This window comes from Manis pentadactyla, chromosome 9 (genome assembly GCF_030020395.1).
Source record: "Manis pentadactyla isolate mManPen7 chromosome 9, mManPen7.hap1, whole genome shotgun sequence".
Lineage (NCBI taxonomy): Eukaryota > Metazoa > Chordata > Mammalia > Pholidota > Manidae > Manis > Manis pentadactyla.
The window spans coordinates 89,361,824-89,382,848 of record NC_080027.1 but is presented as its reverse complement, the minus strand read 5'-3'; the positions used below and the strand labels follow the sequence as shown (position 1 = coordinate 89,382,848).

General features: G+C 46.4%; 2 protein-coding genes and 2 non-coding genes across 11 annotated transcripts in view; all 4 read right to left on the bottom strand.

Moving 5' to 3' along the window:
* BAZ2A (bromodomain adjacent to zinc finger domain 2A) overlaps nucleotides 1-11,098 on the bottom strand; it is a 32,615-nt gene extending 21,517 nt beyond the window's left edge. For 5 of the 8 annotated variants that reach the window (XM_057507710.1, XM_057507712.1, XM_057507716.1 and 2 more), the window contains exon 1: nucleotides 10,926-11,098. In XM_057507710.1, the coding sequence (XP_057363693.1) occupies nucleotides 10,926-10,929 (4 nt within the window). In that variant the 5' untranslated portion in view covers nucleotides 10,930-11,098. Of the gene's footprint in view, nucleotides 1-5,800; nucleotides 5,984-6,430; nucleotides 6,516-10,703; nucleotides 10,855-10,925 lie in introns of those variants that run through there. The other 3 variants (XM_057507714.1, XM_057507715.1, XM_057507713.1) reach the window with 3 other exon arrangements.
* Nucleotides 11,099-12,513: 1,415 nt separating this feature from the next.
* Nucleotides 12,514-18,041, bottom strand: ATP5F1B (ATP synthase F1 subunit beta). The gene is made up of 10 exons (XM_036917612.2): nucleotides 17,864-18,041; nucleotides 17,241-17,423; nucleotides 16,783-16,957; nucleotides 16,122-16,243; nucleotides 15,695-15,879; nucleotides 15,051-15,209; nucleotides 14,822-14,944; nucleotides 13,945-14,157; nucleotides 13,334-13,535; nucleotides 12,514-12,775 (listed from the first exon to the last, which is right to left on the bottom strand). The coding sequence occupies exons 1-10, from the start codon at nucleotides 17,988-17,990 to the stop codon at nucleotides 12,678-12,680; spliced, it is 1,587 nt and encodes a 528-aa protein (XP_036773507.1). The 5' UTR covers nucleotides 17,991-18,041; the 3' UTR covers nucleotides 12,514-12,677.
* Nucleotides 15,969-16,039, bottom strand: LOC118928411 (small nucleolar RNA SNORD59). The gene has a single exon (XR_005031224.2). It is a non-coding gene; the product is annotated as a small nucleolar RNA SNORD59 (small nucleolar RNA).
* Nucleotides 17,097-17,171, bottom strand: LOC118928410 (small nucleolar RNA SNORD59). Its single transcript, XR_005031223.1, has one exon. It is a non-coding gene; the product is annotated as a small nucleolar RNA SNORD59 (small nucleolar RNA).
* Nucleotides 18,042-21,025: the final 2,984 nt, after the last annotated feature.

Genomic DNA, 21,025 nt, shown 5'->3' with positions numbered 1-21,025 from the left:
CCACCTTTGGTAACCACTAGTCCCTTCTTGGAATCTGAGAGAGTCTGCTGTATTTTGTTCCTTCAGTTTTGCTTCGTTGTTATACTCCACAAATGAGGGAAGTCATTTGGTGTTTGTCTTTTTTTGCCTGATGTATTTCACTGAACATAATACCCTCTAGTCCTTGTTGGAAATGGTAGGATTTGTTTCTTTCTCATGGCTGAATAATATTCCACTGTGTATATGTACCATATCTTCTTTATCCACTCATCTACTCATGGACACTTAGGTTGCTTCCATATCTTGGCTATTGTAAATAGTGCTGCGATAAACATAGGGGTGTATATTTCTTTCATAAAATACTTTTTGTGTTGTGCAGTGAAATCAACATAACATAGTGGGCTCCAGGTTCAAATCCCAGCTCTACCATCACTAGCTGGGCGACCCTAGACAAGTTACTTAACGTTGCTGAGTCTCAGTGTCAGTAATAAAAATTCTAGTGCCCACGTTCAGCCCTTGTGAGGATTAAATGAGAATATCTATATAAAGGCCTTAGCACAGCCATCTATCATGCAGCAAGCACTCAAGAAATGTTAACTATTATAATAAGTTAACAAATACATATATAATAAATAAATATAATAAGACAAAATAAAGACTGTTTAGTTCCCAAAAAGATAATCAGATCCAAAAGGTCAAAATATAATGTGAATATAATTTAAAATTTATGGATATACTACAAAACTAGGGATGATCCTACCATCAAACCTCCCTATATGCAAATTGACTCCTGATTTCAGATGTCACTGAAATATGGGATCACAGTATGGAAATGCAAAGAAAATGGAGACAGTGACTCTCAGCAATAAACCTAGAATTATTTCATTTTAACCTTCCTACCCAAGATGCTTTTCACAATAAAGCCTGAAGGTAAATTATGTCCTCCCATCTAGAGCTAGTAAGGAGAATAGTAAAGAAAAGGAGCAGGTCTCCCTGTGAACTAATAGGATTCTGACCAGATGAAAAAAGAAAAACAGTGCCCAAACCCCACAGCAGCAGACAGCTCTCAGGATCAGGAAGTATAACCATGCCAGCACTCATCCCAGTTCCAGTAGTATGTAAATGGATCTCTTAAGAGCTTCTATGCTTCATTTATTAAGGTAGGCTTGAAGCAGTACAGCCCTGCCACATGGCTGAACAGGCTGCCAATCTCTCAGTCACAACTGAAGAATAACTACTCTACGCCCTGTGACACAGTTTTAACCAAAAAAGGCCGACAATGCACAAAGTGTTGAAATAAATATTACAGATTTCAACACTGCTGCAAGTGCCCTGACCAGTCCTAACACTCAGACCTCTGAAGACCTCTAACGCTACAGCAGAAAGACAAGACACAAAGTCGCCCCATTCCCCATTCCTATCCCACAACCTGGAGGAGTTCCAAAAGTTTTTACTACTTCCAGTTCCTGATGCAGCAAACAAGAATGTTTTGACTTTAATATCTAAAAACCCCTTTTTTGACTAAGCTGCCTTCCTCTGCCAACAGTTTTAAAGTGCCAAGCCACAAAATTAACACGCTTCTTTCCAGTGAGGATGGCTCATTCTGACAGCCCTGGTAACAAGTCTTCCCTGGGAACTGTCAGATTACAGCATGTACTGACTGAGGCTCATTCTCTCAAAATGTCCTTCCTCTGATGCCCTTTCCTAGTCAGGGCAGTGAAGCAGGAAGATGATGAGAGAGATGATACTAACAGGTCTACTCAGAGACAACTGCCACACCCAGGTGTTTAGGAGAACACAAAGATGGCTGCTCTCTGTCCTTATTTCTTCTGAACTATGTAGGTTCTACAGTACCAGTCAGACATTAAATTCTACCACTGGATCTCCAGCACCTGATTTAGTGCTAAGTACTAAAAGAACCAAAAGAACGATCTGCTCAACACTCAGACTGAGGAAACGAATATATCTATCTTTCCTGCCACTGTCAGCTCACTCATCCAATAAAGGTTGTGGTTTCTGCTCCTACTATTCTCAAAGAACAAAAAAATTCAGCTTTACTCTTCATAATTCCTAGAGGAAAGAAGGGTCCTGAATCTTAATATATTTTAGATAGCTGTTCCCTGCAGAAACTAACTAAGGCCTGGAAACTGAAGCGCTGAGAATTTAACTAGGCAATAAACTTAAGCTCTAAATTAGTAAAATGTTCTGCTTGATTTAACTCAACACTCAAGGTACACAGTAGGTTTTTAAATACTTGGTGACTGAGTAAGGGAACCATGTAACAGTCTCACTAGGTTTTCTGCCACAGATCTGGTCACTTCACTGACAGAGGACTGGAAATGCCTCTGAAATTGCAGGACATTAAAAGCCACACTGGAGAGTTCGTAAAAGGTTATTTCCCTCTTTCAATTCTGATTGTTTCTCACAATTTCAGCTCTAACAGTTAAGGACTCCACCCTTCCCTTCAAGATATCCCCCTCCTCCAAAACCCTTGAGCTGAGCAGGCAGGTTAAGCACTTAAGTGAGGCAGCTATGGAGACTCCAGTCTTGGAGACCAACTAGTGAAACCACTTTGTCTGTTAAGAACCCTCATGTTTTAGTTGTTGATGAATTTTTGGTAAAGTTACATTATGCTTTTAGTCTGTAAAATGCTGCCTTGACTATTCTCTGTAACTAGGAGGACAAAACACTAAGTAACATAGTAACACACTGCCAGTGACCCAATCCAAAAACAATCTCTAGAGTTCTTCAAAGACAGTTTTGTTTTCCAGAACTTAATAAATTTCAAAATTATGCAGATTGACAAGCTGGTGAAAAACTGTCCGTTTGACCCATGTGCAACAATGCTGACAAAGAATTAACCTTGGGCTATGAGGTGTATGAGGACATCCATATCCCAAGAAACAGATTATTTGCCCCAGGAAATATACTCATGTTTTATACTTACTTCACTCTATATCCTAGGACTTAAAAACTGGCATTATTGCACTGCACACATCTTATACAAGGTCAAACATCACACCAGCTTTTGGACTAACTCCAGTGCCATTTTAATGGTAAAAGAATATAGCAGCATGCAAAACCTTCTAAGACTGTGTATCAATACCTTAATTAAGAAAAAAGAATATAGCAGGCCTCTTTAGAGGTGACAAGAAAGGCCCACAGCAGCAGGACAAAGCACCCCCACTCCAACCCTCTGGTTTGAGCCACAGAGCTGCCAGATAGGTCTCTCGGGGCATTTCTAGACTCCTGACTGGCTCTGACATCAGCCCATGTAGTTCTCTGTATACCTCAAATTTCTTCCTTTAGGAAGAGAAAGAAAAAAAGTCAACAAAGAAATCTACTTATTCTGATAGAAAATACATCCATTTTATAAGAAGACTATGAAAGGTTTGCTTCATTTCTATTAATGTATCAAATGAAGTCAATATCTACTTTCTCAAGATCAATTTCTATTTCTTTAAAATAATTCAAAGAAAAAAAAGGGTCTTTCCCCTGTCTTTACTATTTTAACCCCCAACCGGGAAAGTTAACTTATTATAATGTCGGGTTCCAATTTAAGTAAACAAAGGTTGAAGAAAGGGGAACTTAAAATCAATGTCAAATCAACCCTATTGGAAAGTAACTCAAAGGACCCAATAATCAAGCTGAGGGGCAAGCAAAGCAACAATGACGCTGGACTTGTTTCTACTACCTCCAGAACATCATCCCACACCCCAGTTAAGAAGAGCAATGGTGTTTCTTAACAGTGATGCTACATACTTGTACACACAGACTCCTACTCTGGATCTTTAATGTAGCAATCTACAATTCAAGTCAGAGGTTTGTGACTGGAAAATATTGAAAAAATTGAGTGTCAGGCTTAAGCAGTTTTCAATATAGTCTAAATGATCTCAATACTTATTCTTCAGAATATGAAATCCTCTGGCTGACTCATCTCTAACCAAACCCAGTGTCCTACAAAGTGCTTGGGCACAGAGTACAAACACTGTATGCTACAGAAATCTCCTGTAGTTACCAGGTGGGAAAAGAGAAAATCTGGGCACGTGACTTTGCACAAACGGGAGAAAAAGCTTACCATTCTCAAAGAAGGGTACTAGAGAAGGTATTTGTTATGGACTGAAGAGTGAGTTATATGACAGCTAACTCTCCTAATTGATTCTACAGAAGGTAAACCCTCCAGCACCCTAGGTCATCAGCAGGCTTCCCAGTGACTATCCTTAGGCTAGAATCTTCAGTGAGGAACTGCAAGCCAGCCCCCACCGCAACAGAAATCCAACCACACTCTATCTTCCCCATGCCTTCCTCTTCTGCACCTGTCAGTCTACCCTTCACCTCACAAACTCACTTGCTCAGGTGCTCTGCAATACAGAAACTGTCATACTTCAGAGTAAGTATGAATCCCCTTAAGCAGGATCCCAGAAAGCCACAAAAGGTCCCAAGTGTTCCTGGTAGCTCTCTATGCTGATGGAATTTGCATTACTTGTATTTAAAATGTAACCCTAGCATTTTACTACGCTGATGGACAGTGACTATAATGGGGTATATGTGGTGGGGAGTTGATAATGGGGTGAATCTAGTAACCACAATGTTGCTCATGTAATTATATATTAGTGATAACAAAATAAAAATAAAATAAAATAAAATAAAATAAAATAAAATAAAATAAAATGTAGCCCTGCTGGTGGTCGACTGAGTTTGCTTCTCTATGACCTCTAGCTCAAGGGGAAAAAAATCCAGACAGGGAGACAAGAGATGCTCTAGAGTGGGGATCAGGATCAGTGAGTCAACTGCAGTTGACTACTTCCAGTTGACAAATTAAGATTACAAAAAAAAAAAAAAAAGGTCGAACGAAAGGACTCTTAGACCACACAGTTGGCAGGATCTAAGCTGCCCATAAGGTCTCTGAAAATGAAACCAAATCTGATTAAAATGGACATTTCAAAATAAGAGACGCAGCGGCAAACGCACAGCTGCCATTTCCCGGCCACTTCCTGCGGGAGGCTTGGGGGAGGAGCTGTTTGTGCATAGATGAAGGTGGAAGCTATCCCCTCATCGCCCCCCGAAGGATGCAAATCTCTCACTCCAATAAATCCTACAAAGAATGACTGCAGTTAACATTGCGTTCCCCTGAAAACTGGGAACATCAGGAAAGAAAGGAATGACGCGGGACCATCTTTTTAGCCACGGAAATGGGGATCCCTTTAGTGAGGGATCCTCCTTGGAAAGGGATCCCTCTTTATTCTTCCCTTCAGCGCCTAAGACCACCTCAAAGCCGGACGCTCCATCATCAGCCCTATCAACCCCCAACCCTGGAGTGAGGGATTTTCCCGGAACTCGAGGGCCCCAAGCCAAGCACAGCAATATTCCAGCAAGGCCCTCTCCACGGGTCACGCTCAAGAGAACTTACGACCCCCTGCCCCCGCGAGATCTCCGGGAACCCCTTCTAGCTTCCACTCAGCGCAGCCCAAACGCCCCAAACCCCACAAACAAGGTGTCTAACCCGCCCAGGGAACCCCCTCCACACGCCCGGCACTCGCGTGATCCCCACCCCCACGCGAAGAGGTGAGTCCCCCGGGGATTCCGTCCGCGGTCCTACCGGAGACTTCCCCAAGCGGGCGGCTGCTGCGCCGCGGCCGCCCCCGCCGCCCCCCGGGCTCTGCAGCAGACCCGCCAGCCCTCTTCTCCGCCGACCCTGGGGCAAGAACCCCGCCCGGGGCTCCTAACTGCACGGAGGCTCCGAGGTTCTGTTCCCGGAGGGAAGCCTGGGGACGAGAGCGGGGCTCGCTCCCCTCAGCCCCCAGCCACAGACTCCACAGACCTGAGGCGGCGGTGTCCAGCCAGGATCGGGGCTTGTCTCTCCCCAGGGGACGGGCGGCTCACATGGCCTCTGGGCGCCAGGAGGGGAGGTCGCGACGGAGAGGGGTCTGGGGTCCGGGAGGGGGAAGGGGGACGCGGCTCAACCGCGGGGTCCAAGCAGAGCCAACATGGCCGGCGGGGGAGGAGTGAGCCGAAGCCGGAGGGGGCGGGGAAGTTGCGGCCGAGGGAGCACCGCCCTCCGCTGGCCCGCCAGCGGGTCCTAGCGCCGGCATGCTCACCCCCCGACCCGGATCTGGGTCTTAGCGCCGCGGCGTACCAGGCAGCTCCCGCTGCACGGTGTCTCTGTGGGCGGTAGACCTGCTTTACACTGAGTAAACTAAAAGGAAACCGTTGGTCCCAAGGTTAGCTTAAAAGACTGGACCGAATTTCTGGGACCAAGGCACGTGCCACTCCCCCAAGGGGGCGTGCGTGCGTGCCCGAGCGTGCGCTTTGTATGAGTGAGTGATAATTTGGGGGCAGGTACTTCCCAGGCTGGGTAGTGAAAAAGTGGAAGTGTAGAAGCACAAAGGTCAGAAGAGTTCATAAAGGGGTGCAGAAAGGCAAGAGCCTGCCGCGACTGCTGCCCACTCACCTCAGTCCCGTGGGAACAACCTGGTCCTGCCTGGATCAACACTTTCTGGGCAACATCTGCAGGGCCCTGGGGGTGGAGAAGGTTCCTGTGCGTAGGAAAAGTAAGCTCAGCTCTGGGACCAGACAGGCAAGAACGAGTCTAGCTCTAAACCTAGTCAGAGGGAATGGGGATGAGGGGGAAAACTGACCAGCAAATAACATGCCCCAAATGTCTACCAATCCTGTAATTCCAGTACTTTTTCCGACAGGGCATTATTACTATGTAAAACCTTCTGGTAACAGGAAAAGAAAAATCCAGCAGAGGACTAGTTTGGCTATTGTCTCAAGTATCTTAGGGCCCCAGCATGGGGCATAGCGTCATACAGACATCAGAATTCATAATGTTAGAATTTATTTATGTTATATAATGTTATTTATTCAACACTCTCTTGTTTGGCAGATGAAGAAATTAAGGCCCAGAATGGTTAAGGGACTTGTTCAAGGTCAAACAGTGGATAAACGGTGACTAGGAACCAGGTTTCTTTTCCTTGCAACTCAACAGACTGCAGTCTTCATGATAATTCCCATTTAATTCAGTGTAACGCAGTTCTAGAAACAATTGCTTAAACTGCAAAACTCACGCTGAATATTCTGGAAGAGGAACAGAATGGGGATGATGGAACTCCAGCAGGTTGCCGGGGGAGGGGGTTGGGTGTTGGGTGTTGGCGGGTGAGAGCTGGGGGGAGTGGTGAACAAATACATTTTCCTCCCCGGGTTTGGGGAGGAAGATCTGAAACTGGGTGGGGACAAGACAGGACCAAATACATCAGTTTAGACTGGATTTCCTTAATCCACAGAGGAAATTTATGGGTACAGACTCTACTTCCTACTACAAATGGCTCAGAGAGGCTAAGAAGGGAGTGAGCCAAGCCTCAAAGTGTGTGGGCCAGAGAGGAAGCTAAGAGGGTTAGGAGGGTTTCTCTCCCTCTCCTGAGAAAAGTAGATTACCAGAGGGGAAGGAGTAGACAGGTAAAATTCAAAGCCCTTCTACCCTGAATAACAGATTTATAGTTAGTTGCCATGGATAAAAAATAAGGACCCCCAACAGCCTGCTGAGCGCCAAGTCCCTGAGTAAACGGGCCACACTCAGAAGGCAGGGATCCAGCAAATTTCTGCTAAGGAAACCACCCCCCTCAAAATCTTCCAAACAAAAAATAAAACAGGTGAAGAAGAGAACTCAAGACATGAAAGCGGTTTTCTAAAGAGCCGGGAGAGCGCTGGTATCCTTTTCCTCTTCCCTTTTCCCAAGGCAAGACGACGGAGACTCTTCCTACCACCTGGTCCCAATCGCTGGGCCGGCTGCGGAGACCGGAGGCAGGGGAGGGGCCTGAGCCAGCCGGATGGGCATGCCACGCCCCTCCCCCCCACACTCTCCCCCCCACCCGCTTCGGAAGAGCCGGTTGCTCCTGTGCCCCACGGACTGCACCCACCCCTTCTAAGCCCCAGGCCTTGTCGCCCGGGCAATCCGAGCCAGGAGCGGTCGGGCAGAGGGATCTTGGATAGGAGGGCCACCTGGGATTAGAAAAGACTGGTGCAAGAAGACCACATTCACCTTCCTCCCTCAGTGAGACCCCTCCTCATCTGATTGGAGAATCTTCCTTGATTTGAGGAAGGAGGAGGGTGGGGTGTCAATATGTCCAACAGCTGGGTTCTCTAGGCTTCTCCCCCACTCCAGACGACAGGGGGCAGACTGACCCTACAAGTCCCCAAACATTCCGCAATCCAATCAGTTGTGGCCAGTAACCCATCCCGTCTCCTTTCAGGAAGCTACTAGAAAGGGGAAAGGGCAAATGGTCATTTTTTCAGCAACCTGTGAGAAGTGTACCTAGGGACTATTCAACCTCTCTCAAGCCAGGCCAGTGGGCGGGTAATGAAGAGAATAGGGAGAGAGAAATTAGCACCTGCTCCCCCTTTCTCACCTTCCAAGTGTTCCTGACGCACCGCCCTGACTGGGGTCAGCTGCCACAGTGCCTGGCTACAATCTGGAGCCAGATGGCTGGAGAAGGGAGATGAAATAGAAAGGGAGAGAGAGGAGGGGATTCTCTTGCATCTTTTTACCTCCCTCTTTCTCCACCTCCAGATTCTCCTGGAATTCAACCCCAAACACCACCCTTGTCCTCCCCTCAGCGCCCTCCCAGACCATGGGACATGACTCAGAGGACTCTGAAGCAAATCTAGACACCCTGTCTCCTCATCGTCGGGGGTTGGGGTATGAGAGAACCATAAGAGCCAGACAGAGAAGGGGCACAGCTGGGCACAGCTGGGCTCGGAGGGAGGGAGAATTATTAAAGAACTCCCTATACCCCTCACTGGCTGATGGTTCATAGCGTTAATGAGGTCTAGTAGGGAGATAGCCCTCAACCCTTCAGCCATTCCAACTTGTCCCTCACTCTCCAGGTTTGTGCAAAAGATCCTCCTATAACACACCAAAAGGACCGTAACCCCTCCTCTTCTTCTCTCCAAGTTGATATGTGCCCCCTCAGATTCACGCACAGTAAGTACTATTTCAAATTCTCCAATAAACTTCTCCAGGGTGGTCTCTGGAAAGGACTGAGGAAACCCTTATTTCCTTAGGGGTGGGGTCTCCCTTTGCATCTGAATAGAAAAAGCTGAGCTTCCCTCACCTTCCCCACCACCCACTAGCCTTAGAGATTTTGTCACGGCCCCTCACCCACTATCTCCAAACAGAATCTTAAGCCCAGAATCACAAGATTCTAGGGGTGCTCCCCCAATCCACTGACTCTGGGGTAATGGCGTTCCTACCCTAGCCCCGCCAACCCCAGGCCCAAAAAGAGGGCCTTTCCTACCTGGGCTGGTTGGCAGGTGAGGTCAGACCCTCAGCTCCGGGAGAGGTGAGGTGGGTGACAGCTACAGAAAGGCTTTAGATGCTACTTGGTTGAACTTGAAGGGCTAAAGAGAGCACGGTCCGAAAGTGACTGGTCCATGCAACCCCCTCCCCCAACCCCCTTTACTACAGGAAGGACAGCAGTTGGGGTGGAAGGTTATTTCCCCTCCCATTGGAGGTTAGGACGGCGTGGGAAAAGCTGTGGTTCCAGACGGGAAGAGGCGAAACCGAGACCGCGGAGACTTTTCTGGCGAGGAATTCTCGGGGGAGGAGGAATCCTGAGTCCAGAGTGGTAGGGGTACCCGGGGAGAGCGGCCGAGAGGCTTAAGAAGCCTCTGGATTCCGGTCGCAGAGGACAAGGGAGGAACCGGCGAGTAGATAGTGCAGGGGAGAGAGAAAGAGGCGGAGGGTCAGATCCTTGTCCCAGACAGCCGCGGCCTCGGAAGGGCTCGCGGGGCGGCACGCTCGGGGACGCCGGGCCTCACCTGGAGCAGGGCCGCTTCGGGGGAAGGGAAAGCGGGTGGCGTCTCCTAGGGGCCAGACCCAGTAAGGATCCCAGATGGAGGAGGAGAACCGATCCCAGGAAGAGGAGAAAACTTCTGCTGTGAAGTGGGGGATGGTGGTGGTTCCGAACTAGAGGACGGAGAACTCTGCCCGCGCCCCTGGGGCACCGCAAAAATCTCTTCACAAAGGAGGGCCGGGCAGGCAGCGAGAAAGGAGTGAGGGTGCGGGAAAGGGAACTCAAGCCCGAGCCTGCTGGGGGTAACGCACAACGGCCCTACTAGGTGAACCAGGTTCCCTTGTTTCTGCTCTCCGGGACTAGGATCTGACGCTCCGCCTCCGGGGGTCCCATCCCTGTAACTGTGGAAAGGCACAGACTCCTTCCCCCAAGTTTAAAGCCTCCGCAATCAGGAAGCCACGAGGGCAAAGACTTCCTGGGCCTTTGAACCTCAATCCTGCCTCTCTCTCATTCAGTGTCCTCAGTGACGGAAGCGTGGGGGGCCGCCAACAGAAACCCCCTCAGGGGGCTGTTGTGGGGCCGTGAGAATTGGCTTCACTCTAGCTCAGTTTTCTACTAACCACCACCAACCCTTGCAGCAACCTCTGAGGCAACAGGAAGCAGCTGCTTAGTGCAGCCCCCACCTGGTGGTGGGTCAAGATGGGGGAGGAGAGGAGACAGGGACTTAAAAGGCCTGGAAGAAAATAGGGGGAGGAGAGGCACCTTAAAAACCCTCCAACGAGACCAAAAGTGGACTTCACTTTTGCAGGGGAGGTCAGCATTGAATTTTACATTTTAAATGTAAAATATTACTTGGATCTCAGCAGCCTAAATCGGGGGGAGCAAGGGGCTGGGGAAGGAGGGGTGAGATGAGGTGAGAAGAGCCCCGACCTGAGGTGCAGAGTCTCGGTCTCCTCCTTGGAACTGAAGTTTGCCAACGCTCACGATCCTTTCCTTGGCTGGCAACATAGCCAGCTGAGCCTTGCGCCCCTGCAGTCCCTTTCCCCTCCTTCACTCCAAAAAGAGCAAAGGTTAGGCCCCACCCCTGCTGAGTCAGCCTGGAGGGAGGCAGGCATCCCTCAGGCCTTCCCCAGGGACGGTCCTCACACGTACCCATGTCAGGCTGGCAGGGCTTCAGGGCTGGGGACCACCCAGCGCCTCACTGTCCTTGGTTCCCCCTTCACGTGAACGCTGGTGTTAGATCCTCCCAGGCAGAGCCGGGAACTAGCACGAATCAAAAAGCCACTGCTTCCTGCGAACCACAGCCTGAATGCTGTAGGGTGATGTTCCTGTGTGACAGACTGGGGTGGGGAGGGAGGAGGGGAGGGCGGGGCTTTCTCTTGATCGGGAGTGAGGCGGCGAGAACAGGGAGGAATATGGAGGAAGGTTAGGTCTGTGTTGACACTCCAGTGGTGTGGTGGGAGAGGGCTTAAGGGGGAAGGAAATAAGTAATTGTGGCTAGTGAGAGGGAGAAGGTTCTCGACGAGTGCTGAGACGTAAACGTGCGGGGGGAGGAGGGAAAGGATACAAACGACCTTAAGGATCATTCCCAGGTCTGCATCTCGGTAACACAGGAAAACAAAGCAGAAAGGTCTGACCCACATCTTGGGGCCTTCTGCTTCAGTGTCTTACCCACTCCAGAGTCTGGACCTGGAGGAAGTAGCCCCACCCCGTAACTCAGCATTTCTCCAAGCCCAGGATTTTCTGGGAGCACGCGGCTCAGTGGTTCCACCTTCTGTCCAGGCCGTGACACAAGAAAGACTAGTCCTAAGGACGTCACTGGCAGGTAGGAGGAAACAGGCACCTCTCCCAAAGCCCGTCCCCACCCTCCAGCCTCCAGGGGCCTCTGAATGGGGATGTTTGTTTCCGCCGTTTCTACCAAACTTGAGCTTTTCGGGTGGAGCTTATAGGTGCAGGCTCCTCCTCAGGACAAAAGCCCCAGCTGGTTTGTATAGTCATTAGATGGGAACCACATGCCCGCGAATGGCCTTAAAGGATTTCAAAATGGTGATTAGTTGCTGCAGCTTCCAGTCTACCACCAGAGGGCAGTAGATGGGCCTGGGATCAAAATATACTTACGGGGGCCCCAACCTTAACAGTTAAGAGGCACTTTCGCAAACTGAAAAGGTGGGTGTAGCTCCGAGTACTCCTAACGATTGGCCTCTTGGTATCTTATACCCTGCATGGCCTCAAAGAAATCACAACTCTAGGCTTGCCCAAAATGTCAGGAGGCACAAGTTAGGAACACTTTCTGAAAAACCATGAAGGCATAGGAAGATTGGGCCTTCTGACAGATCAGAATCCTTCAGAACATGCACCACCATTTCCTAAAAATTTAATTCACATTACCCCCACCTTATCTTAGCAGTTATTTTAAACCCAACCCATTTTCCCAATATGCTTCTAAAACATCCATTTGCTTTATAACCGAATAGGAATATGTTACATAGAACATTTGAGGCAAAATTTCAATTTGCTGTGAATGACATAAAAGGGCCAAAGCTTAGACCCTGTGAAGATCACATCATCCACAGGAAACCCACACAAGCCCCACAGCTGTCCATCAATCCAAAACAATGGCTTTTAATGGCCCCATTTCAAACACACATGGCCTCCTTTGTGCTGTTTCCTGCAGCCGCTCTTAAACGTTGTTAGAACTCCAGTGTTGGCTACGTTTTCAGGACCAAGGAAAATAGACTGATTCTGAGGGATGTACATTTTATTGGAAGCCCTAAATACTCTTCATACAGAACACAATGTCTTCAATCAAGACTCTCCTGTGGCCAAGAGAAAACGGATTTTTGGATTCGGGGCAAGGTGGCGGCCAGCAGAAAGGACAAGTGCTTAGTTTATGAAAAGGACCCCTCACGAATGCTCTTCAGCCAGCTTATCAGCTTTTGCCACAGCTTCTTCAATGGGTCCCACCATATAGAAGGCCTGTTCTGGGAGATGGTCGTATTCACCTATATGGAAAAAAAATCCAACTGGTAAATTAAGTGGTAGGACATCAACTTTCTGTAATGTGTACACATCTCAACCACTGGAGGCCACAGTGATGGTTCATTTCACCTAAGAAGTCTTTTCTGAACAAACTTCACTCACAAATCCAGTTTATGTAAGACATGATACAGTATGGATTAAGAATAAATGGTTCGGGCTACATAACCCAGGTTCTCTACTTTCTGTTATACTGGAACAGGTTATTTTCAAGTTTTCTAATTTATGAAACAGGATAGTAACACATTATAATATTGTAATTCACTTAGAGGAATAGCTAGACTGAAAGCACTAACTGTTGGATGACATAAGAACTAATGCAAGTCTCACTCTAACAAGTAAATACAGAGTATTTCCAAAGAAAATTGATGGGAAATACTTTTTTCTTTTAATTTAAAAACTAGACACAACATACTTACATAATGCATGATGGTTGCCAGGATAGGAACATAGCATAGCAATGCTTCAAGAAGATTTTAAGTCTTTACCCCATTTTATGTTCAGCTTTATACTCAAAATCTCACCTGTCAAAATCTGCTGGAATCCTCTGATGGTCTCCTTCAGCGGTACCAGCTTTCCCAGGTGACCTGTGAAGACCTCAGCAACCTGGAATGGCTGAGATAAGAAACGCTGTATTTTCCGTGCTCGAGACACAGTCAACTTGTCTTCCTCAGAAAGTTCATCCATACCCAAGATGGCAATGATGTCCTGGAGGGATTTATAGTCCTTTGAGAAAACAAGAGAGGCCCAATTAAAAATTCTCATTCATTTGGACAAAAACCTCACCACCTTACATTCATACTGAGCCTTGTAAAAAGCTAAATTTTAGCACCTTACATCACATCTTAAGTGGACTAAGTTAGTGAAGTTACACACTCGGGGTCATAAAGGCCCTCAACTAAGATCACTGTCTTGTCCTCCCTACTCCAAGTCTGCTATTAGGAAAAAAATTGGATTCTAAAGACTAAGTACAGCTCATTAACATACTATTAGAAACAGCGGGTCTTATCTTTCCTTGCTCAAAAGCAAATCACACAAGAATACATCAGGACCAGGAAAGATCTGGTCCTAATAGTCCCCATATTCCCTCTGTATGACTGTATGGTCATGGGTCTCACCTGCAAAAAATACTCACCTGTAGGATCTTTTGCACCCCACGGGCAACATCATAATGCTCACTGCCAACAATGTTGGGATCCATGATGCGAGAGGTGGAGTCTAAAGGATCCACAGCCGGGTAAATGCCCAGCTCAGCAATAGCCCGGGACAGTACAGTGGTGGCATCCAAATGGGCAAAGGTGGTGGCAGGGGCGGGGTCAGTCAAGTCATCGGCAGGCACATAGATGGCCTACAATGAGTCAAGAACCCATGAAGAGCAGCAGGAAGCCCAATAATCTTACCGAAGCCATCAGTTCTAACCTCTACCATCTCACTCCATCTTCTTAGCATTAGTACTACCTCAAAAGAGCCTTCTTACCAACCCTAATAGCTGCTGAGTGAGCTTACAGATTATCTGGTCTCTCCAAACTGTGATGAAAAAAATTGTCATTATTTTGTTCCTCATCCTACATTTTAACTCTACTGCAGTGATACCCACTTTAGGAGTAAAAAAACTACCCTGCACCACTAAAATAGTGCACTAGGCAATGAACCATAAAGGTTACTACAATTTAGATGTTTTTTAGATAATTTTACTACATACAGCATCTATATATATTTGAAAATTTGTAGCGTTAGAATTCAATACATACTTAATGCTCAGTTTCACTGCAGCTACAGATTCTCCCTCAAGCTGGATCTACATTTACATGTGTACCTTCAATAACTTGAAGTGCATGTTTCTTAACTTTTTAGGGTCTTTAACATGCACACACAGAAGAATTTTGCACATTATTTCAGGGAGCTCATGAACCTGGTGTAAAAAAGCCCTTTGAGATACAAGTACTAGATTTTATACTTCTCTGTACACACTTTCACACAAATTAGACCTTCCCCCACTGAATATTTCTTACCTGTACAGAGGTGATAGATCCCTTCTTGGTGGTGGTAATTCTTTCCTGCATGGTACCCATGTCAGTGGCCAGGGTAGGCTGATAGCCCACAGCAGAAGGGATTCTGCCCAATAAAGCAGACACCTAAAAAAGAAAAAAAACAGAAGGTCTTTAGTGTCTACATCTTTAGCTTCATCTGGATCATTCCACAGGAAGTTCAAATGAACCAGATCCTCTCATGCCTGCTTACCTCTGAGCCAGCCTGGGTGAAGCGAAAGATGTTGTCAATGAACAGCAGCACATCTTGACCTTCTTGGTCTCTAAAGTATTCAGCCACAGTCAGTCCAGTTAGAGCTACCCGAGCACGAGCACCAGGGGGTTCATTCATTTGACCATAAACCAGTGCTACCTGCAGTAATCATACACAACTAGAAGATATGGCAGAGGAACATATCCAAGGCCTCCAAATCAGAGAAATTACCAAAAACCCTCCTTAGAAGGTATAAATGTTTTTGTTTGCATTTTTCTCAGATATGTAGCTCAAAACACAAAAGACAATTTCTTACATTACTGAGGCAAAATTCCTAAAGCCTGAAGTAAATAAACTGTTAAGTATGTGAAAGGTACAAAACAGGGTTATCTGAGACCTATGAGCTACCTCACCTCACCCCAAATTAGCTTTTAAATGATGGGACTGTACAAAAAGCCTGGAAATGTAATCTAAAGTTAAAGAGGAAAAAATACACATTTCTCTATAATATATAAAGATAGGAGGAAAGCACTGACAGGAACACATCCTTTATGGGTCCTGGGACACTAAGATGAAAATGTTAACACATGGCTTCAGCTTCTTGGCACAACTACCATGTGGCCAGCAATCAGCTCAAGTCTCACCTTGGAGGTAGCATCTTTTAAGTTGATAACACCAGACTCAATCATTTCATGGTACAAGTCATTGCCCTCACGGGTCCTCTCACCAACACCAGCAAACACAGAGTAACCGCCATGGGCTTTGGCGACATTGTTGATTAACTCCATGATCAGTACTGTCTTGCCAACTCCAGCACCACCAAATAGCCCTGAGAGAAGTTGAGAAGGAACAATACTTAAGAGTTCTGTGTTCCCAAAAAGCAAAACCAATTTTTTAATTGTTTCCTTCCATCTTTTTCCTTCTCAGGAATGGCATCTGGCTTCAGCAATCTCAGAAGAACTTAAGTCAGAAGCTACTCATCAGCGAGGGAGATTTTGGTACCCACTGAAACATGGTAGTTTTTTTCTTCCCACATTAGCTTTGGAGAATATGCACCCAATGCTAACATACCAATTTTGCCACCTTTAGCATAGGGAGCCAGCAGATCCACAACCTTGATACCAGTCACCAGAATTTCCTGCTCAACACTCATCTCCATGAACTCAGGAGCCTCAGCATGAATAGCAGCAAATCTGTAAAAGCAGAGGAGAGGGTCAGGGCCTGTTTATCTTGTTCAAAGGTTCTCTCAAGTTTCAAGTTTAACCCTTTACTCAGTCTCTCATCTCCTCTTGCTTTCTAGACAGGTTGTTATCTGGCATCTAGGCTGACATTCTGCAATAAAAGGAATTTCATTATCTCAGAAAGCAGTAATTCTATTCTCTGACAACTCTGTCATAAAGACTTTCCTCTTACTGAGCCCTAACATAACAGCATCTCTTCACACATCAATAGGAAATACAAAGTCTTGCAAGTTCTGGAAACCTCACAACCTAAGCCATTTGTATTAAAACTCAATCAGTTTGAGTCCTAACTAGCAGGTTTTTTACTAACAGAACTTCTGCATCTTTAATTTTCTCTAGAAACCACACTGTGTGATTTTAATAATCGATTGTATCAGCATTAGATACTCTCTGCAGGGAAATTCTGCTATATACAAGATGTTGCCTCAATGTATAAAACTGCAAGAAAAAGCAGTTCCTTTATATGTAGATATGGCAAGAGGGATACTTACTGCTTGGTTTTAATGGGACCTCTCTCATCAATAGGTTCTCCAATGACATTCATGATTCTGCCTAAGGTCTCAGGACCAACAGGAATTTTGATTGGTGCACCAGAATCCAGGACTTTTTGGCCTCTAACCAAGCCTTCCGTACCATCCATGGCGATGGTCCTTACTGTGCTCTCGCCTGTCAGACAAACGCATGCAAGGTCATACTAGGGATTAGCTGGCTTCATAATATTTAATGAAGTTTAGCACGAAAAGACTGAAGAGCTCCAATTAACAGTTAATGAAGTTGGCATGAATGACCTCAATCAACCAAGACTCCTTCTCAGTACCTAAATGTGGCTTCAGCAAACTCAGAAGAACGAAAGTCACTTTAATAAAATCATCACGGAAGGAAGACAACCTGGTTTTTGGGATTTTTGAGCCAAACAAGCTCTGCACTATTCCTGACAAATTCTACTCACCCAAATGCTGGGCCACCTCCAAAACTAGCCTGGTCTCCCTGCCTTGCACTTCTAAGGCATTTAGGATGGGTGGGAGTCCTTCATCAAACTGGACATCCACCACTGCACCAATGACCGCCACGATGCGCCCGGTGGCAGCGCCTGCCTTCGGCGAAGGAGATGTTTGTGCAGCATAATCTCTGGCTAACAAACAAAAAAAGATATTGGAAGGAGTTCGATTAGGACAATTAAAGGTCATCGGAAGCCCCTATTTAACCCAAAAGGCCTGGTGAATTCAGGCCCAGGCCCAGCCTCCTTCCGCTTGCACAGAAGGCGTGTCCAGGAGGGCTGCGCAGAACGACCTTCCCATTTTTACGCACAAAACCCCATTATTCGAGAGCTCAGAGGCCTCCATTCCACGGGAAGTCAATGCATCCGCCCGCACCTTTCCGTTACACATTGTCTCTTTTCCAAAATTAGAAAGCTCAACGGGTGGCCTGTTTTTATTCTCCCACCGTTAGAGGGCTGGCCGCCGGCCCCGGCGTCCTAGCGCCACAAACACCTTGGGCCTGAGTAACCCGCGGCCCTGGCTCAAGGTCACAGGGCAGCAGAAACAAACCCAGTTTCTAGAGGAAGGCACTTACCAGGCTGGAACGCCGTCGGGGCGGCCCGCAGCAGGAGCTGAGCTTGGGGTAGCGGCGCTGAAAGGCTTAGTCCCCGCAGGACCCCGGAGGTCGAGGAAGCGATCACACGACCCACAAGACACAACATGGCGGACTCCTGATGGAGACTGAAAGCTGCAGCGGTCCGGCCGCCAACTCCCTGCAGTTGGGGCTAGGCCCGCTCTGCAGCAGGCAAGTCCATTGGATAAATTTGCTGCTCGTCACTCTCGGCGCTGCTCCTATAGGTTAAGTCACTTATCCTCTCAACCATTCGTCAAAATTTGAGCTAATCACACTCCCTTCTTTATTGGAAGTTATCAAGTTAGCCCAACCCTCAGAGCCTCGAAATTTAATTGGACAACAGGGATGTCAGTTGGAGAGTTCTTGGCTGAACTACGTTTTGGAAAGGGGCGGAGTTCCCGTGGCGAAGCGCGTGGGCTGCGCGCTATTTGGCTGCCCTTGGGTTCGCTTCGTAGCCCGGAACTTGGGCCGGAAACAATCGCTGGGGCGGGTTTACGGAAGGATTGTTGTGAGGCACCTACGCCGGTGACCCTGGAGAAGTGAGGAGCCTTCTCTAGAGTCTAAACACGTCTTTTCTTTCGAAATAGTTTAATTGGAAGGTGGTGGAAGCTCAGCGGGACAGGCATTAGGACAGAATCTCTTAAAGCGGTACAAAGAAACTAAAATAACCAGTCATTTAACATGTGTGCTAGGCATTGAGGAGACAAGGATAAATAACTTAGGAGCCCCCCCCCCGCCCTTTTAAAATATAAGAATTTGGGCCACCTTACAGCTGTAGGATTACTACCTCAAAGTGGAGGGGGTTGGCGGACTTATTGTGAAACGTTGAGTAGAAATACCTAGGATAAAGTGGGAAGAATATTCCAAGCACACTTTGCATGAAACAGCATGTTCTTTTGAGGAACTGAGGGTGAGGAAGGTTGGAGGTGAGGAAGGCTAAAGGAGAGGGTAGGGTAGTAAAGGGATGTGTATAGAGAGAAATGGGAGCTAGATGTCAAGGCTTTGCTTGGAAGTGAGGCTTGGTGGGCAGAGGCAGCTGTGTGTTCTTTAGGTATGGAAAATTACAATAAAGATTCCTTGCTCCACTGATAATCATCAGAGAAATGCCAATCAAAACCACCGAGACATCACCTTACACCAGTCAGAATGGCCACTATCCAAAAGACAAGAAATAACAAGTGTTGGTGAGGATATGGAAAAAAGAGAACCCACCTACACTGTTGGGAATGCAAATTGGTGCAGCCACTGTGTAAAGCAGTATTAAGGTTCCTCAAAACACTAAAAATAGAAATACCATATAATCCAGTAGTTCCACTTCTGGGAATTACCAGAAGAAAACAAAATCCCTGATTCAGAGATCTATGCACCCCTATATTTATTGCCACATTACTTAACAACAGCCAAGATATGGAAGCAATCCAAGCATCTGTCAATAGACAAATGGATAAAGGAGGTATATACAATGGAATATTATTCACCCATAAAAAACAACAAAACCTTGCCATTTGTGAAAACATGAACAGACCTAGAGGGTGTTATGCTAAGTGAAATAAGGCAAGCAGAGAAAGACAAATACCAAATGATTTCACTTTTATTTGGAATCTAAAAGACAAATGAATACAGAAATTGACTCACAGACACACAGAATAAACGGGTGCTTGTCATGCAGGATGGAGGGTGAAATGGGTGAAAGGAATAAAGAAGTAAAAAATTCCAATTATAAACTAGTCACAGGAGTGAAAGTACAGCGTAAGGAATATAGTCAACATAGCATGTTGACAAGACAGTAACTATACTTAACAGGGTGAGCATTTAACGCAGATTAACTGTCAAATCACTATGGTGTACACCTGAAAATAATATTGTATATCAACTATCCTCCTCCAAAAAAGGGTGGGGGCGATTCTTTTCTGTAGTATTTATTTTATTCAAGGCTATTTGGGTGTGGAACTGAGGAGACCCTGAATCTTTCTAGTAGAATAAACATGGTAGTTCACTGTGGAGCTATCTCCCCACTTTCTCCCACCAGCCCCGAGTAGTTTTATTCTGCATAATTGTGAAAATATTTTCTACTATTTGGCACTGTACAGGTATCAAAGGATGTAAAAGAGAAAATAGGAAGAGGAAAGAATTTCCACACATTGTTTGAAGTGCCTATGGTAATCTTGCCACCTAAGAGGAAAAGGACCCAAGAAAACAGCAACATGTATGAGCAAATAAGAGGAAAACAAACCAGCAAAAAAGGCAGCAGAAAAGAAAGGGTACCAAAGAACATAGTGTTCAGAATCAAGTTAAGAAAATGCTTAGGAGAAAATGGTCAATAGGATCAATCACATAAACATTCTAAAAAATAAGAGCTGAAAAGAACCACTTGGATTTGGCAACTGGGAATTCATTCCATGGGGAAGTGGGGTCAAAGGCAATTTCGATGGGCGGCATCCTAACAGAGGATATGTATTTTTTTGGCTTGTGATCTGTGCTCTTTACATTATGCTGTGCAGCTTCCTAGCTAATCAGGACCTATATATTTCACTGGCCTTTCTCAACTAAGAGCTGAGGTTTCTGTAGGCAAGTGAATAGTTCTCTAGAGTATTGCCACTGGTGCCAGACCGAGTTAAACCCTTGCTTTTGCTATTTACTAGATGTCACTAAGCACATTATTTAAAATCCCTGCACATCACTTTCCTCATAAGACTTAGTAATGGGGCTAATCTCATAGAACTGTTTTGAGAATCAAGATTACTATTATGAAAGAAACATTTAAAACAATGCCTGGCACATAATTAGTGCTGTATTTACATCAGCTAGTATCTTTACTCTTTTGACTGTTAAGATCCTCTGGTTTGATCGGATTAAAGATGGCGGCATGAGAGAAGAGACAGAGGCTTCCTCCTAAAACTGTATACAATTAGAAAATATAGTTGGCGCAACTAATCCTGAGAGTGCAACAGGAAAGAGGACGGCGCCAGTCTGCATACACCTGGAGAAAAGAGCAGACCTCAGGGAACAGAATAACATACCAAAGCTGTGGCCAGGTGAGACCCAAGTCCTCCCCCCACCCCAGCTCACCAGCGGGAGGAAGAGAAATGGAGTTGGGAGGGAGTGGAAGGCATGGGACTGCTG

Bases quoted from the DNA above. Each gene is read 5' to 3' on its own strand.
- ATP5F1B (XM_036917612.2), bottom strand. From the start codon at position 17,990: ATGTTGTGTCTTGTGGGTCGTGTGATCGCTTCCTCGACCTCCGGGGTC. The intron at 15,880-16,121 runs GTATGTTAGCAT...AACTTCTCTCAG, and splicing joins TGCTAAAGGTGGCAAAATTG to GGCTATTTGGTGGTGCTGGA. The intron at 13,536-13,944 runs GTGAGTATTTTT...GTTTTCTCAAAG, and splicing joins GGGTGCAAAAGATCCTACAG to GACTATAAATCCCTCCAGGA.